General features: G+C 43.9%; 1 protein-coding gene and 1 long non-coding RNA gene across 3 annotated transcripts in view; one reads left to right on the plus strand and one right to left on the minus strand.

Moving 5' to 3' along the window:
- Positions 1–16,946, plus strand: part of LOC134341756 (zinc finger protein 585A-like) — an 80,028-nt gene that overhangs the window by 14,789 nt on the left and 48,293 nt on the right. Inside the window, exons 5-6 of the mRNA XM_063039669.1 lie at positions 1,750–1,903; positions 9,070–10,097. Coding sequence (XP_062895739.1) covers positions 1,750–1,903; positions 9,070–10,097 — 1,182 coding nt within the window. The remainder of the gene's footprint in view (positions 1–1,749; positions 1,904–9,069; positions 10,098–16,946) is intronic.
- LOC134341760 (uncharacterized) overlaps positions 10,191–16,946 on the minus strand; it is a 41,223-nt gene continuing 34,467 nt past the window's right edge. For both annotated transcript variants that reach the window (XR_010016852.1, XR_010016853.1), the window contains one exon: positions 10,191–11,304. This is a non-coding gene — a long non-coding RNA (uncharacterized LOC134341760). The remainder of the gene's footprint in view (positions 11,305–16,946) is intronic.

Below are 16,946 nucleotides of genomic sequence, written 5' to 3' on the forward strand. Positions count from 1 at the left end.
TCCGTGTGTTCACCCGTGACCGTATCGCCACCCACAGCTCCAATCTGCGGGTTAAATCCGCTGACTGACCGGCCTCATCTCCAATAATAACGGGTCAGCCGGCAGAGAAGGAGTCATCACCCCGACACAAGGAAACGATCTCTGCCTCCCGGTGACAGAAACAACGGAGCTGGTTGTGGGTGACAGGAGGAATGGAGACAGGGACCAAATTCAACATCTGCACGTCTGTTATTGGTTCTTTATCCTCCAAAATATTCCGCATGGAATTTAAACTGGAGGAGGCGGGGGTGGGTTTAAGAAGGAGATTTTTCCAGAAGAAAAGCTGCCTTAAGTTTAATTGGGTTTGGTTGTGTGACTGTGTTAGGATGAAGAGTATTCCTCGCTTTAATTGTGCGGGGCAAAATGAATTGCTGTACACATCTGATTTGGTAGTTAGTATTTCAAACTGAGTTGAGTGCCCTCTTCTGCTCCTAAAAGGTTTGGGTTTGATGTGGGATTGGTAGTCTCTGTCGAGTTGACCATTTAACATTTTGTAAAGACAGGTCACATCTATCTTGGAGGGAGTTCCACTTTAATGAATTTAAAAGTTGAGTAACACTGGCTTCTCTCTCATAGGTATTTGTGACAAATCGGGCTGCCTGTCTTTGGACTCGCTCGGTGGAAGTAGTGTTTTTGTTTGTGTTTGGGTCTCAGGCAGTAACTGCATATTCCAAATGTGGCCTAACAATGGTGAGGTACAACTTCTCCTTAACTGAAGCTGAACAATGATGAAAATTTAGGGCTCCTGTTGCATTCACTGTTGCATGATGTGTCTGACTATTCCAGCGTAGATCATTACGGATTTTGACCTGATATTCTTGGTTTCTTCAATGGTGACACCTAAATTGACACAAAATGCACCTTTCAATATTGATCATGACACAATGTATTTTATTTATTGTTAATTACATAAAACATATTTATAGATTGTTACTGACACAGAATTGTATAATTGATGTTCTGTGTGTTATGTGAATGTACTTGCCTGTGATGCTGCTACAAGTCAGTGTTTCTCTGTCCCTGTACCTTCCCGTAATTGTGCACTTGGGAATAAATTCAACAGGACCTGAGACAACTCAGTGAGATTTGATTAGTTATGGCAGCTCGGTAGGTCGAATGTCTGAGACAGTACACAGTGAAATGCAAAACCCTGAACAGTGTTGATGATCAGAAGGATCTTGAACTCCAAGTTCATCGCTCCCTGAGAGAGACTGCACAGATTGATCGGGTGGTTAAGAAGGCAAATGGTGTGGTTGTCTTTATTAGTTGATGCATTGAGTTCAAAAGCCGGGAAGCTGTGTTGAAGCTTTATAAAACTCTAGTCAGGCCACATCCGGAGTATTTCATACTGATCTGATTGCTCCCACTCTAGGAAGGATGTCGGGGCTTTGGAGAGGGTGCAGAAGAGGTTTACCTGGGTTAGAGGGCATGAGCTGTAACGAGAGGCTGGACAAACTTGGGTTGTTTTCTCCAGAGTGGCGCAGGCTGGGCTGAGACTGGATGGACGTTTATAAGATTATAAGAGGAACAGATGGAGTGGACAGACGATCCAAGGCGGTTGAAAAGTCGAATACATTTAAGGTCAGAGGGGATGTGAGGGGCAAGTTTCAGTGAGTTTTGTTCTTAGTAACATTAAGCAGAAATGTTTGTTTCTCCTTTTTATTGTTATTGTGCTTCATCATCTTTCATGTTAAAGTTAGACCTGCGGTGAGAGATTTATTGGAAGAAAAACCCCAACTGGAAGCAAACCACGACTGAAGACGAGGGAACAGCAACAAGTGAACCAGCCCGAGGGTTGAGAGCATCAACTGGAGAGAACCCATCTGACTCAGAGAATCCAGTGATTCAGTCAGGAGAAAGTTTGGTGAGTCTCATTTACTCAAACACTGGTCCTTTAGACATTACATACCTGTACAAAGGAAGGTAGGAAATAGTTGGGGTGAGACTGAATGTGCCCAGAAGAACCTGTTATCCCTCTGTCAGACCCAGTTGCAATCACTCCAGGTCTGGTAATGTGCTTCCAGCAGCCCAGCCCGTTAAAACCACTCCCATTCTGTGGAAGTCGAATCCGGATAAAGTCACTCAGAGACCGTATAAGTGCAAACTCTTTATCCCAAGCACCCGGGCCTTACTCCGTATATGACTGTTCCTGCCCAACCCACTAACTGACTAACAATTCCCCTTACATCACAGATATATCCGTCCAGATGCTCCCAACACAAGACAGGCTGGAGCCAAAGTTATTTACTACATGACAGCCCCTAAAGACAAATTACAAAATAGTCATAATGGCTTACACACACAGAACAGACTGAAGCTGTCCTATCTCTACACCTGAGTGCACAAGGAGATAAGCATCCTGAAACCCTAGCTAGATACCCTCAAGAAGAAATATGGCTCAGCATGGCTTAGCACATCTGTTGATCATCAGCAGTTTCTTTCAGAAAAACAGACTGCTATTGTGTAACGACGTGTTAAACCCTTTTACTTAATTTATCATTCCTTCCTTTTGATCATTACATGATCAACAAAGCAGTATTTTTTTACAGAGAAAACAACTGAGTACAGCATTGCCTTATCAGTGAGCCCTCTCAAAGACCTAAACACCAGAGAACCACAGAACACCGCTATCAGCCAATACATTTTCCTTTAGTCCAAGACAATCCTTCTACTCATTTTCTTCAGTAACACATTTGTAGTCTGTTCGATGTATCCACTAAGATTGCCCCCTCAGCTTCACAGCCGTGGGAGTAGTCAGTTACACTTGATATGGTCCTCTCCACTGAGGTCCGAGATTCCCTTGATCCCAGTTCTTGATCAGGACAAAATTCCAAGGTTCTATGGTGGGATAGTCACTCCTCTCTGGGGGGTAGTTCTCTTCCTTCTAAGCCTGTTGTACCTGTGAATGTAATGTTTGGAGTACTTTGGTTAGTTTGCATATATATTTCCCCATCTCTTCCCCTAGAGTATGCATATCTAATTTTGCTGGTAGACTTTCTGGGATCAATGGTACACAAGGTCTTGGTCCCCAGGGTGTCCTCATGGGCTGTCCATAAATGCTTTCAGCTGATGAAAACCCTGTTTTCCCCTGTGGGGTAACCCTCATGTGGAATAGGGCTAACGGTAGGGCCTTCAACCAAGTGAGTCCAGTCTCCACCGTTAGTTTGGCCAATTTACTCTTCCGAGTGCCATTGGCTCTCTGCACTATGCCAGCGGTCTGTGGATTGTGTACACAGTGGAATTGTCGCTTCATAGCTAGTTCGTTACATACCCCTTCATTTACTTTCACCACAAAGTGTGGGCCATTGTCAGAGCTTAGCGTCTTTGGCAGGCCGTACCTGTGAATTATTTCCCGTAATAATACCATCACAACAGTGAAAGCAGTATTATTGGTAGTTTAGACACAAAGAAGGTTCACCTGTTAAGGGAGTTGGTGTGCAGGGTACAGGTTACCAACCATTCCCTCCTTTCCCAGGTGTCCACAATCGTGTATATAATCAACCAATATTCATTAAAAACTGTGTCGGAACACAAACCTGTCCTACTGGGGTGATCCAAAAACCTGGGTTGGGGTCTTTCTGGCACCCCATCTGGGACCACAGTTTGCGCTCCTCCTCAGAGGCATCCCCCTGAAAAGTATGTACCTCCCGCATGTCTGGCAAACCCGTTCTGCTTCAGTCACGGAGGGTTGTTTGACGGGAACCCGAGGGGACTACAACTACCGAGGATTGTGTCGCACTTTTCGCTGTCTTACCTGCTAAAGCGTTGCCTTTAGTGACCCGGTCGGACATGCGGGTGTGGGCTGCACATTTAATAATGGCCAAAACTCGAGGTATCTGTAGAGCGGTGGGTAAATTGTTTACAAAGGCAGCATTACTAATGGGGTGGCCAGAGGAAGTCAGGAATCCCCATGTTCCCAGAGAGCCCAGCAGTCATGTGGAACTCCAAATGCATAATGGGGATCTGTGTAAATGTTCACAATCTTGTCTGTTGCTAGGATACAGGCACGAGTCAGAGCAAACAGCTCAGCCTTCTGGGCAGATACAGCTGACTCAAAAGAGGCCTGCTCAACTATTTCACTGTCCGTCACTGTCACATAGCCAGAATATCGTTTTCCTGCTGGATCCACAAAAGAGCTTCCATCCTCATAAAACGTTGCCTCGGCCTTGAGGGGGTATTGTGGAATAGATGGGAGAGTCTGTCCTTCTTTCACAATGATCCGGACGGGGGCAGTTGGTGCGGCCAACGTCATGGCCTGAAATTGCCCTGAAACTGTCTTGGATTCGGTCAATATTAAAAGAGTGTCTTACCAGATGTCCCGTCTTCACCTCAGACTCTTTCCAGTATCAGAAATGTCCCATCGGCAAATCTTGCCAGTCTCCCCTGGTGTTGGAGGCTTGTTTCATCAGCGTCTAGGCAATGAACCCGAGGCTCTTTGGCTCAAACTCAGGGCAAACCCTAATGGTGGTATGGGGAACCACCAGTCCTGTCTGTTGCCAAAGGAAATCCAGAACTTCAGCCAGTAATATACTGCTCTCCCTTCCTTTAACCTCTCCAATCACCGTGACTGGGAACTTCTGTCCCTCGAGAGGTGCATAATATTGGCTTTCCTCAGTTGAGCACCCCTGAGGGTCATAGCACAGAGTCACATGAGGGTCGACCGCTGGCAGTGGGGGTTCAAATGCAGTGGAGTCCAGATTAAGTGCCCACCACTGGGGGGTCAGAAACTGGGGAAGCTGCCAGTTGTTCACTAGCCCCAGGGTGACACCCTTGTCTGTGCATAGAATCTCGATTTCCAACGGACAGAGCAAGTCTCTCCCTGCTGGATTACACCCCAGACTGGTGGTGACTGTAAATGAAACCTCACACTGGGTCCCCCTGCAGTTCCACCTGCAGTGGTTGAGTATGTGAATATGTACGTTCCTTGCCTTCGAACCCAGACAGAGTGATTGTAGTGTCTGATAGCTGGAATCCCTTTTCATTCCTGATTTCCTGATTGAGAGTGGTTGTGATTGCCCCCATATCAATCATAAATGGAATTGGAATTCCAGCAACTTGCAATATTACATTGTCAGGCCAATCAATATTATTTGTTTCAATCATGTTGGCTAACTTAGTTGGTAAGCATTGGAGCAATAGGCATTAAACTGGGGGAGGATGGATTCCCATCATTAAAGGCTTGGTCTCCTGTGAACTTGCCATAGCAGGCCACACATTGCTCCCAGTAGTCTGGTCCTGATTCCCCAGGCTTAGGTTTGCATTCAAGTACTTTAGTGATGTTTCCAGGTTGTTGGAGAGCCCTTTCCAAGGCTTGAATAATCTGGTCTGTCTGTTCATTCTCATTATAGTTTCCCGCTTGTAACTCTTGATAGGTTTGGCATCTCAATTCTGCCTTAACATGCGGCAGAGACTGAATAAATCTTGCGGGGTTGCATTAAACATTTGTATAGTACTGCGGACATACTGAGCAAACTGTGCTGGTTTTTCTTTTCTATCTCGGGCCTGATTCATGATCATTATCATTGCTTGAGGCTTCCAGGATGCAAACACAGGAATCACTGAGGGCTGTCCCTCCTCCTGCTCGTGGATTGGGCAGCATTTGGGTGGGCAATAGTCTTAGTGGAGCCATTAGCTCTGGGGTTTTATTGGATTCTTCCCACCGTATTTCCTTTCTGGATCTCAGAGTATAGAGCCTCTCCTTCCCTGCCGCCGCTGTTTTACCCGAGCGGCCACCGTATCTGAGTACTGGGAGGATTGGGGTTCAGGGGCACTGGGTGAACTTGGCCCCTGGTAAGGTGGAGGGGTACAGTGGGTGCCCACTCCTCATCATGGCCACTATCCTCAAACAGGGTCGGTACGCCAGACATGGGTTCGGGATCCCTTGTTTCCCTATCAGTTGGAACTTTAGACTGATGTTCCTGCCCTTCTCTCCTATCTAGGCCAGCTTGGTTTGCTTACGTTGTTTTTCCTGCTCTCATTTTTGATGCCCATCCACCCATTCACGCTCCGCTTTTAGCGTCTCCCAACCTTTGGTGTTCCTTCTGCAGTACATACCTCTATCCCTTTGTCACATGCATTATTCCACCAACTTGCTCATAATATACTGCTCTACTTTACATCTGCCTTTTCCTTCCATTCCCTTTTCAACAATTTCCACTTCTTTCCACAGTTCTTTTTCCATATCAAATTTACTGCTTGTTCTCATGAGGTAATATCCCACCACAGTCTGCTTGGCACTCCCTATATTGGGATCCTGTTCGTGACGCCAAATGTTCAAGTTGTATCTGAATAAAACTTGAGAGACCAGCTTCTTATCATCTCCACAGTTTATAGCGCATTCTCCTGCAGGAGTTTGAGACCCAGTTGTCAAAGGGAAGGCACATAAGCACTACCACCATCTGACAAGTGGACTGACTTAGTCAGGTTACAGCCGTATATTTATACACAGTAAGTCCCATACATTACTATTGCAAGATGTTATTTGAACTGGTACGCCCACCAAGTCTGTTGGTGCAAAACTTAATTACTTAAATAAGAGTGTTCGCTAAATCAAGGTTTTAATTACAGACAGATGTACTGTCCAGTCCTTATCAGTTAATCCCTTTGCAAGGCTCTGATTTAATTACAGACAGATGTTGATTCCTGTCCTTACTGATGAGTCCTCCTCTCTTTACTCAAACGAGGGTACAAGGTATAATGTATCAACTAACCAGGGTACAATGTATAATGTTACCAGCTCTCAGTGTGTCTCCCTGCAAGCCACAGAGAACTGGCAATGAATCTGTCTTTGCTAACTGCTGATGACAGAGTTTACTTCAGTTCAAAAATTCCTATTCAGTCCCAATTATTCTTTTAACCCGAGGTTACACAGGTTCAAAATAATGTTTTATATATATCCTCAATTCCTCATGAGGGTTCAGGGGAAATATTTATGTCCAATATAGAAACTGGTGTTACCTGTGTGTATTGTGGCCATGCAAAAGTTGCTGGAGAATTTACAAGTGGGAAGAAGTGGAGTGATATCTGGAAATCTGACTTTTTAAAGCATAATTTAGCAAGCAAATCACATATGGACAATGTGCAAAAGCTCTGGTGAGAAAATCCTTCATTTCCCATTACAGGACTGCTACATAGGTTGTGTGAGAGTGCAGATGAACTCGATCGAAGCCAGGGGAGATCAAAGTTCTTACTGACAGTGATTTGCTAGCTGTTAAAATGAATACCTCTCTATATAAAATTCACTGTGCACACGTTGTCACTGGGTAAAAAAAAAATGGACAGTACAAGATTTATGTGCACACGGTCATTACAAATTAGAGGGGACATTGGTGGGAAGGTGGGGATACCTCCAGTGTCCTTGATGCCCTCACCTACAAGATGTGCATCCAGCTGCAGCTTGTAACCATCACACAATAGAACATTACAGTACAGAAACAGGCCTTTTGGCCCTTCTTTGCTGTGCCGAACCATTTTTCTGCCTAGTCCCACTTACCTTTACCCTGACCATATCCCTCCATACACCTCTCGTCCATGTACCTGTCCAAGTTTTTCTTAAATGTTAAAGGTGAGCCCGCATTTACCACTTCGTCTGGCAGCTCATTCCACACTCCCACCACTCTCTGTGTGAAGAAGCCCCCACTAATGTTCCCTTTAAACTTTTCCCCCTTCACCCTCAACCCATGTCCTCTGTTTTTTTTCTCCCCTAGCCTCAGTGGAAAAAGCCTGTTTGCATTCGCTCTATCTATACCCTCATAATTTTGTATACTCCTTACAAATCCCCAAAGCAATGTATGATTTCCTTGTTTATGCTTAGTGCCTTTTTTAGGTCTGTAAAATGATGAGGGGTACATACAGGGTAAATGGTAAGGCACTGAGGAGTGCAGTAGAACAGAGGGATCTGGGAATACAGATACAAAATTCCCTAAAAGTGGCGTCACAGGTAGATAGGATTGTAAAGAGAGCTTTTGGTACATTGGCCTTTATTTATCAAAGTATTGAGTACAAGAGCTGGAATGTTATGGTGAGGTTGTATAAGGCATTGGTGAGGCCGAATCTGGAGTATTGTGTTCATTTTTTGTCACCAAATTACAGGAAGGATATTAATAAGGTTGAAAGAGTGCAGAGAAGGTGTACAAGGATGTTGCCGGGACTTGAGAAACTCAGTTACAGAGAGAGGTTGAATAAGTTTGGACTTGAATGCAAGCAGGCTTTCTCCACAGAGGCAAGGGGAGAAAAAAAAAACAGAGGACAGGGGTTAAGGGTGAGGGGGGAAAAGTTTAAAGGGAACATTGGGGGGGCTTCTTCACACAGAGAGTGGTGGGAGTATGGAATGAGCTGCCAGATGAGGTGATAAATGCGGAGCCTTTATTAACATTTAAGAATAAATTGGACAGGTACATGGATGGGAGGTGTATGGATGGATATGGTCCGTGTGCAGGTCAGTGGGACTAGGCAGGAAATGTTGCAGCACAGCCAAGAAGGGCCGAAAGGCCTGTTTCTGTGCCGTAGTGTTCTATGTTTTCTTATGGTTTCTAGGGGCATTGATCATGTGCATAGCCAAAGGTTTATTCCCGGGGCTGAAATGACAAACACGAGGGGGCATAGTTTTAAGGTGCTTGTAAATAGATGCCGAGGGGATGTTAGGGGTAAGTTTTTTTACACAGAGAGTGGTGGGTGCGTGTAATACACTGCCAGCTATTTGTGTGAGTGTTTCAGATACTGTGGGGCCAGGCACCCATGCAGCTCAGTGGGAACAGGGAATAATACCAATGGAGAGAGTCAAACTGAGCCAAGTCACAGATTGGAGATGGCAGAAATGCCCCATTCTTATAGAGACAGGAACAGTATCAAAGAATATGTTGGTCATTCCAGATACCAGCACTGTGCCCAGTTAGAAGGTGATTTCTCTCTCCAAATTGTGTTGAACCTCACTGTAACAGTGTGATACCAGATCACACCTTGACAACTCAAGTGATCTCATCTGAAATGTTGTCCTACACCCATTGATCGATTTTGTAAATCTTTTCACAGGTTAAAAATGACAAGGAATTTGTTTACGTGAAAATTGAACACAACACGTCGGTTTTGCTGTCTCTGTCCAAATATTTAAGAAGTGGAGCAAGGGATTCACTCGATCATCCTTCCTGCTCAGACTGTGGGGAGGGATTCACTTGGTCATCAGACCGACTGGCATTCCCGTCATTTTACACAGGGGAGAGGCCGTTCACCTGCTCAGACTGTGGGAAAGGGTTCTCCCGGTTATCTCAACTGAAGGTACATCAGAGAGTTCACACTGGGGAGAGGCCATTCACCTGCTCAGACTGTGGGAAGGGATTCACTCGGTCATCTGAACTGAAGGTACATCAGCGAGTTCACACTGGAGAGAAGCCGTTCACCTGCTCAGACTGTGGGAAGAGATTCACTCTGTTATCTCAACTGAAGTTACATCAGCGAGTTCACACTGGGGAGAGGCCATTCACCTGCTCAGTCTGTGGGCAGGGATTCACACAGTTAACTAGCCTACAAGCACACAGGTCAGTTCACACTGGGGAGAGGCCATTCACCTGCTCAGACTGCGGGAAGGAATTCAGACGGTTAACTAGCCTACAAGCACACCGGTTAGTTCACACTGGGGAGAGACCGTTCACCTGCTCAGACTGCGGGAAGGGATTCACTCAGTCATCCTACCTACTGGTACACAGGTCAGTTCACACTGGGGAGAGACCGTTCACCTGCTCAGACTGCGGGAAGGGATTCACTCGGTCATCCTACCTACTGGTACACAGGTCAGTTCACACTGGGGAGAGACCGTTCACCTGCTCAGACTGTGGGAAGAGATTCACTGAGTCATCTAAACTGAAGGTACATCAGCGAATTCACATTGGGGAGAGGCCGTTCACCTGCTCAGACTGTGGGAAAGGATTCACTCAGTCATCCCACCTGCAAGCTCACCGGTCAGTTCACACCGGGGAGCGGCCGTTCATCTGCTCATACTGTGGGAAGGGATTCACTCAGTCATCTCATCTGAAGGTACATGAGAGAGTTCACACGGGGGAGAGGCCATTCACCTGCTCAGACTGTGGGAAGGGATTCACTTGGTCATCTCAACTACAGAGACACCAGCAAGTTCACACTGGGTAGAGGTTGATCACCTGTTCAGACTTCGAGAAGAGATTCTCTGAACCAAATAATCCAAATGTGCATCATTGAGTTCACACTGTGGAGAGGTTGTTCACCTGCTGTGAATGTGGGAAGCGATTCACTCAGTCATTTAACCTTATGTAACTTTCACTTCAGCTAGCAGCTTAATATAGGGGGTGATAGCCCCTCCAGCCTGGCCAAGCTTAAGAAATCTCATTTGGGTGGATGCTGCACGATGTGTCCCCTTTTACAAATCAGTACCCCGAAATAACAAGCGGTACACAATATGCAATGAAACAATTGAGCTTTATAATTCTTAATTTGACTATATGGTTCCTGAAGAAAACAAAAAAATAAAAGAAAAAGGGCCCACTCTCTCCATTCGCATCTTCTCATCTCTCCCCAGCAAAAAAAAACACCAAAATCTCTCTTCCAGACTCACAAGAGAGAACATTTCTGTCATTGGATAGCCCCACACTCCAAAACCCTGTTATCTCTATTCGTAACCTAAACATTGCTGCTACAGAGAAACCATTACCTCAGCAGTGAAACATTGCAGAGAGGCCATTACATTAGCTGTGAAACTTTACAGCGTGTTACACTTGTGACACACTGCTGGGTTCACACTGGGGAGAAAGTTTCAATAAGCTGCATGCTGGATATTTGTCCATCACCGTTGCTGAATGCAATTTCGAGAGTGAGTCGGTGCTGAACTCTGCAATTATTGCTGCTGCTCACCACACCCAGTTCTGCACCCTGGTCACTGGGCATGGGAGGAGTTTCTTCTGCTGCACATTCACCCTTAATAGGGCTGGAGTTTAATATTCTGGATCTAAGACAATTAAATCAGTTCTAATTGAATTCTGTCTCCGGTACTTAGTGAATTTATAATGCACCTATTGTACAGTAGGGAGACAACTCAGGCCGGCTGGACCCTGCCAGTGATTCTGTTCCATGACAGTCCTTTTAAATCCTCCCCTGTTGTTCCCTTCTTGCTCTCCTTGTGGTGATGGGTTCCAAACAGTCGCCACTCTTTGGGTGAAGAGGTTTGAATTTCTGCAGCCTGAAGAAGTGGAGCTGACTGCAGTTCTGTCTGAGATGTTCTCCGTCCCTCTAATCTCTGGGCTGAGGAAGAATGACATTGGTAGTTAACCTCCTTATTGATGTCTCATTTCCACATTATGGGTCATTTTCCCTGCTTCTAAAGGGTTGTTAGAAAACACACTGTCCTCTGAAGACTGAAAGCAGAATGGGAAACCATTAGTTGGATGTTCAACAGAGCAGGGTCAGAAACCAGAGGCGGGTCTGCACAGGGCAGAGTTTGGGGCTCTGGACGATGGTCGGGGTAAGAACGTGTGATGAGGATAAGGGAATCAGCAGTGGGCCGTGGCAACGAATGACAGAGTCGCAACATTTGGAAGCTGATTGACAGAGAAAATAATTTGGTTGTCTGACTGCTGACACAAACAATACCTGTGGTGAGGTGCCCCACTGATCGAGGAACATGTGTGTGTTGGGAATGGTTTTATCCATTGAGGGAGTTGTTCCTGCCTGTTTATCCTGTTATATCTGATGGTTATTATGGATTGTCCTATCTGAAATAATGTATTGGTTATCTATAGTTTGTGAGATTTTGACTCTAAAACTGGAACAGGCTTGAATGTACGGTGCCATGATGAAATGGAGGTCAGTTTGTATTTTAAAGCAAGATTCTGGTCAATGATATTTGCCACTCGATTGTAATCAAATTGAGTTCAACTGCTGCAGGATCCTGGAATGTGTCTGGTTTCTCTTGTTATTCCCTGCATTTATTGCCTTGTTTCTTGGTATTGCATGTAGTTTTGATTTTTTTCTTATTTTTGTTAACCACCTTGTCCCGTATTTCTGCAAGGAACCCCCCTGTTTCTGGGAAGAGGTCTCCAACTCTCAGTCAGGTTCTCGATGCTTCCCTGTCAACATCTCGTCTGCTCAGATCATTGAGATGTCTCCCATGGAGGGTCATACTCATTCCACTGGTTAATGTTTTCTTCCATAGTGATGATTTATTTTTCTGAGTTGGCCTCTCATTTAAGTTTTCTGGTCTGTATTTCTTATCACAATTGCATATACACACATGGACTGTTGAATCCTGTTCAGTTTTCCTTAGAACTTTTATCTGACAGTTCTGTGATTTTTTTATGTTTCTTATTTCTCATCCTCCTTCTGTCCAAGGTAGTGTTAATCTAAGTGGGTTTGAGTGTAAATACACTTTTCTAATTTATTCTGAAGTTCTTATTTATTTTTGTAAATTTTACTGATTGAAATGGGACGAAGTTATTTTTATATATATAAAAAAAGTCAATGTCAGTATTGGTGAAAGTGTTTATTGCCTTTATTGTAATTGTTACCTATTGAGCTCTATTTGGCAGGTTTTTTTAAACCTTGAACTAAATTTTCTCAAAGTTTTGCCCTATTTTGCAGTAGTTTCTACTTTCTTTGCTTGTTGATATTCCGGATATGTGGGTATCAAGAGTCCCTATGATTTTGACTCTAAAACTGGATCAGGCTTGAATTTATGGTGCCTTTATGGAGTGATGGAGGGCATTCATGAGTTTGTATTTTAAAGTAAGATTCTGGTCAATGATATTTTCCACTTGATTGTACCTTTGTAAGTAATCAGATTGAGTTAAACTGCTGCTGGATCCTGGAATATGTTGGACTGTGTCTGGTTTCTCTTGGCATTTCATGTATTTTTTGATATTTTTTTTTTCCCTTTTGTTAACCACCTTGTCCTGTATTTCTGCAAGGAACCCCTCTGTTTCTGGAAAGAGGTCTCCAACTCTCAGTCAGGTGCTCGATGCTTCCTTGTCAACATCTCGTCTGCTCAGATCATTGAGATGTCTCCCATGGAGGGTCATACTCATTCCACTGGTTAATGTTTTCTTTCATAGTGATGATTCATTTTTCTGAGTTGGTCTCTCATTTAAGTTTCCTGGTCTGTATTTCTTATCATGATTGCATATACACACACATGGAGTGCTGAATCCTGTTCAGTTTTGAAGAAAATATAAATGTCTGATTTTTTTTTTCATGTGTGTAATTTCTCTTCCTCCTTCTGTCCAAGGTAGCCTCAATCTAAGTGGGTTTGAGTGTAAATAGTCTTTTCTAAAGTTCTTATTTATCTTTGTAAATTTTACTGATTGAAATGGGACCAAGGTATTTTTATAAACAAAAAGTCAATGTAGGCATTGATGAAAGTGATTTTTGCCTTTTTTGTATTTGTTAACTATTGAGCTCTGTTTGGCAGGTTTATTAAATCCTTGAACTAAATTTTGTCAAAGGTTTTCCGTATTTCGCACTACTTTCTATTTCCTTTGCTTGTCTGATCTGATATCTGATATTCCAGATATGTGGGTATCAAGAGTCCCGATGAAGGGTCTTGGCCCGAAATGTTGATTCCCATCCATAGACGCTACCTGACATGCTGAGCTCCTCCAGCACTTTGCGTGTAGTTCTGTAGATTTCTAGCATCTGCAGGTCCTCTTGTTTCCCCAGATATTTATAAGTTTCTTGAAAGAACAAGCTGTTAGTGGGGTTGTGTGGCTCTGTTGGTAAAATATTTTAAAAAATCATTAGAAAGAGGTGGCATTGGGTTGGAAGGTGTAGAATCTGTGGGTAGAATTAAGGAACAGCAAATGTAAACAAAAATCCTTGATGAGAGTTGTATAGAGACCACCAAACATTAGTAAGTATGTGGTCCACAAATTAGAATGGGAGATAGAAAATGCGTGCCAAAAGGGCAATGTTACAATAGTAATGGGGGATTGTCATGCAGGTGCTTAGGAAAATTAGGATGGTGTTGGTCTCAAGATGAGGAATTCGTAGAATGCCTGCAAGATGCTTTTTTAGAGCAGCTCGTGGTTGAGCCCACTTGGGGATCAGCTCTTCTGGATTGGGTGTTGTCATGAACCAGAACTAATTAGGTCACTTAGTTTTAAAGGACCCTTAGGGAAAAGTGATCTTAATATGATCAGATTCACCCTGACATTAGAGAAGGAGAAGCTAAAGTCAGATGTGGGATAAAGAGAATTAGAGAGGCATGAGAGAAAAATTCGTCAAAATTGATTTTAAAAGAATATGGGCAGGGATGAAACACAGCAGCAATGGCTGGAATTTCTGGAAGCAATTCTGAAGGCACAAGTTGTATACATCACAAAGAGGAAGTAGTATTCGAGAGGTAAGGGAACAAAACCGTGGCTGATAAGAGATACCAGAGACAACATAAAAACCAAAGAGAGGGCATAGAGCAAAAATTACTTGGAAGTTAGAAGATTGGGAAGCTTTTAAAACCAATAGAATGAAACTAAAATAATTAAGAAGGAAAAGATGGAATACATAGGTGAGCTAGCCAGTAATATTAAAGAGGAGACCAAATTTTTCTTCAGGTACATATAGTGTAAAGGAGCGGCGGAAGTGGATATCAAACCACTGGGAGATGATGCTGGAGAGGTAGTAATGGGGCGGGGGTGCAAGGTGAGGGCAGATGAACTGAATAAGTATTGTACATCACTTATCTGTCGAAGACACTGGCAGGAATATGGAAGTCACAGATGTCAGTGGTCAGAATGTGTAAAGTTACGTTACTCGGGAGAAGGTTCTTGGGAAACAGAGATGGTCTGAAGATAAATAGGTCACCTGGACCAGATGGTGCACACCCCAGGGATCTGAAAGAGGTGGCTGAAGAGATGTGGAGGCATTAGCAATGATCTTTCGAGAATCGTTAAGGAAATTGTATCCTAAAAAGTTTTTTTCCTTCACTACTCCCCCTCTCCCAGTTTCACCTATCACCTACCACTTCTTCCACCCTTCCAACCCCCACACTTCTTCCTCTGATGTCTCATCTGTTTTTCCTCCAGTCCTGATGAAGGGTCTTGGCCCGAAATGTCAACTGTTTACTATTTCCCATATATGCTGCCTGGCCTCCTATGTTCCTCCAGCATTTTGTGCATGTGTTGCTTGGATTTCCAGCATCCACAGATTTTCTCCTGTTTTTGATAATGTTACATGCTCAAGGAGATCTGGTTTTTTCTTTGTGAGAATGATGTAATGGTCTTTTGGAGGTCACCTGATGCGATTTTCCCGCCGATGTGTGGTCACGTGATGACATGTGCCCCCCCCCCCCCCCCCGTGACTATATAAGGGTCGACTCGGGTGATGCAGTGGGTTTTGAAGTTTGTAGATTTCCAGGTGGAACGTGCTGTGCCTCCGTTTCTGTTGCGTTTTGTTTTTGTGACAAAGTTTCATTTTTAAAACCGTTGTGTGTTCTGTTGAAAGATTCCATATTATTTGGACTGGAAATTTGTGGCTGGATGTGCCAATTTACTCAATTCCAACAGTTAAAGGGAAAGTGAAGAATTTATCGAAGTACAGGATCGAGAGGAGTCGGCATCGTTTGGCAGTTTAATAAAGGATCGACCTTATTGAGTCTTCGTTGGGTATTAGCTACCTGCATCGAGATAACTCTTGCCAGAAAGAGCAAGGAGTTCATGCAAAAAAGTGCTCTCTCTCTCCAAAGGAATCTAAGGTCAGTTGATTTAAACTGTTTATTTTCGGCATCGTGAATCCTGTGGACAGAACCAGCAGGAAAGTCGCGTCTGTGAAGGAATCCTTCTCCAGAGAAGTCTCGCCCAATTGAACGTGTAAATCTGTTGGACTTTCAAAGTTATCGCTTTAAGAACTATATCTGACTGTATCGCTTTAAGAACTGTTTTCGCATTTAACGCTTTGAGAACCAGAGCCGAGTGGCGAGTTGGTGCACGGCTGCATATCTGTCAACTTCCGGTTAAAGTTTTAGTTCGATTTTTCCTTATCGTTTAGACATGTGTAATAAATGTTTGGTTGTTTTTATATAGCCTGTCTCGATTGATATTCATCGTTGCCGGTTACGTAACAATAAAAGCAAAAGCGGTGTCATATTATATAGCAAGAAAACAGTGGGAAGTTAGAGGATTGGAAAGCTTTTACATAACCAATAGGAGACAACTTAAAAAAAGACAGGCAGAAGAAAGAAGATGATAAATTAAGGTAAGTGAGCCAATAATATCAAGTATCAAAAGTTTTTCAGATAATTAAAGAATAAAAGAGAGGCAGGAGTTGATACTGTACCACCAGAAGATGATGCTGGCGAGTTAGTCACAGAGCAAAGAAACAGCAGCTGAATGTAATAGTATTTTGTGTCAGTCTTCACTGTGTAAGACTTCAGCTGTATAAGACAATAAGACATAGGAGCAGAATTAGGCCATTCAGCCCCATCGAGTCTGCTCTGCCGTTCTATCATGGCTGATCCCGGTTCTCACTCAACCCCATGCACCTGCCTCCTCGGCATGTCCTGTAATGCCCCGACTGATCAGCAAACTATTAGCTTCTGCCTTAAATGCACCCACGGACTTGACCACCACCGCCGTGTGTGTCAGAGAATTCCACAGATTCACTGCTCTCCGACTAAATAAGATCCTCCTTAACTATTCTAAAAGGTCATTCCTCAGTTTTGAGGCTGTGCCCTCTGTTATGGCTACCCCCACCATACGAAAAGTCCTCTCCTCATCCACCCTATCTAGACCTATCCACATTCGGTGGGTTTCAGTGAGATTTAATTCCACCACTCACATTTATTAAACATAGGTCAGTGCAGGAGTACAGGCCCAAGGCTGGCAAACACTCCTCATATCTTAACCCCTTCATTCCCGGAATCATCTTGAACATCCTCTGGACTCCCCAATGACAACACA

The sequence above is a fragment of the Mobula hypostoma genome, unplaced genomic scaffold (genome assembly GCF_963921235.1).
Source record: "Mobula hypostoma unplaced genomic scaffold, sMobHyp1.1 scaffold_62, whole genome shotgun sequence".
Lineage (NCBI taxonomy): Eukaryota > Metazoa > Chordata > Chondrichthyes > Myliobatiformes > Myliobatidae > Mobula > Mobula hypostoma.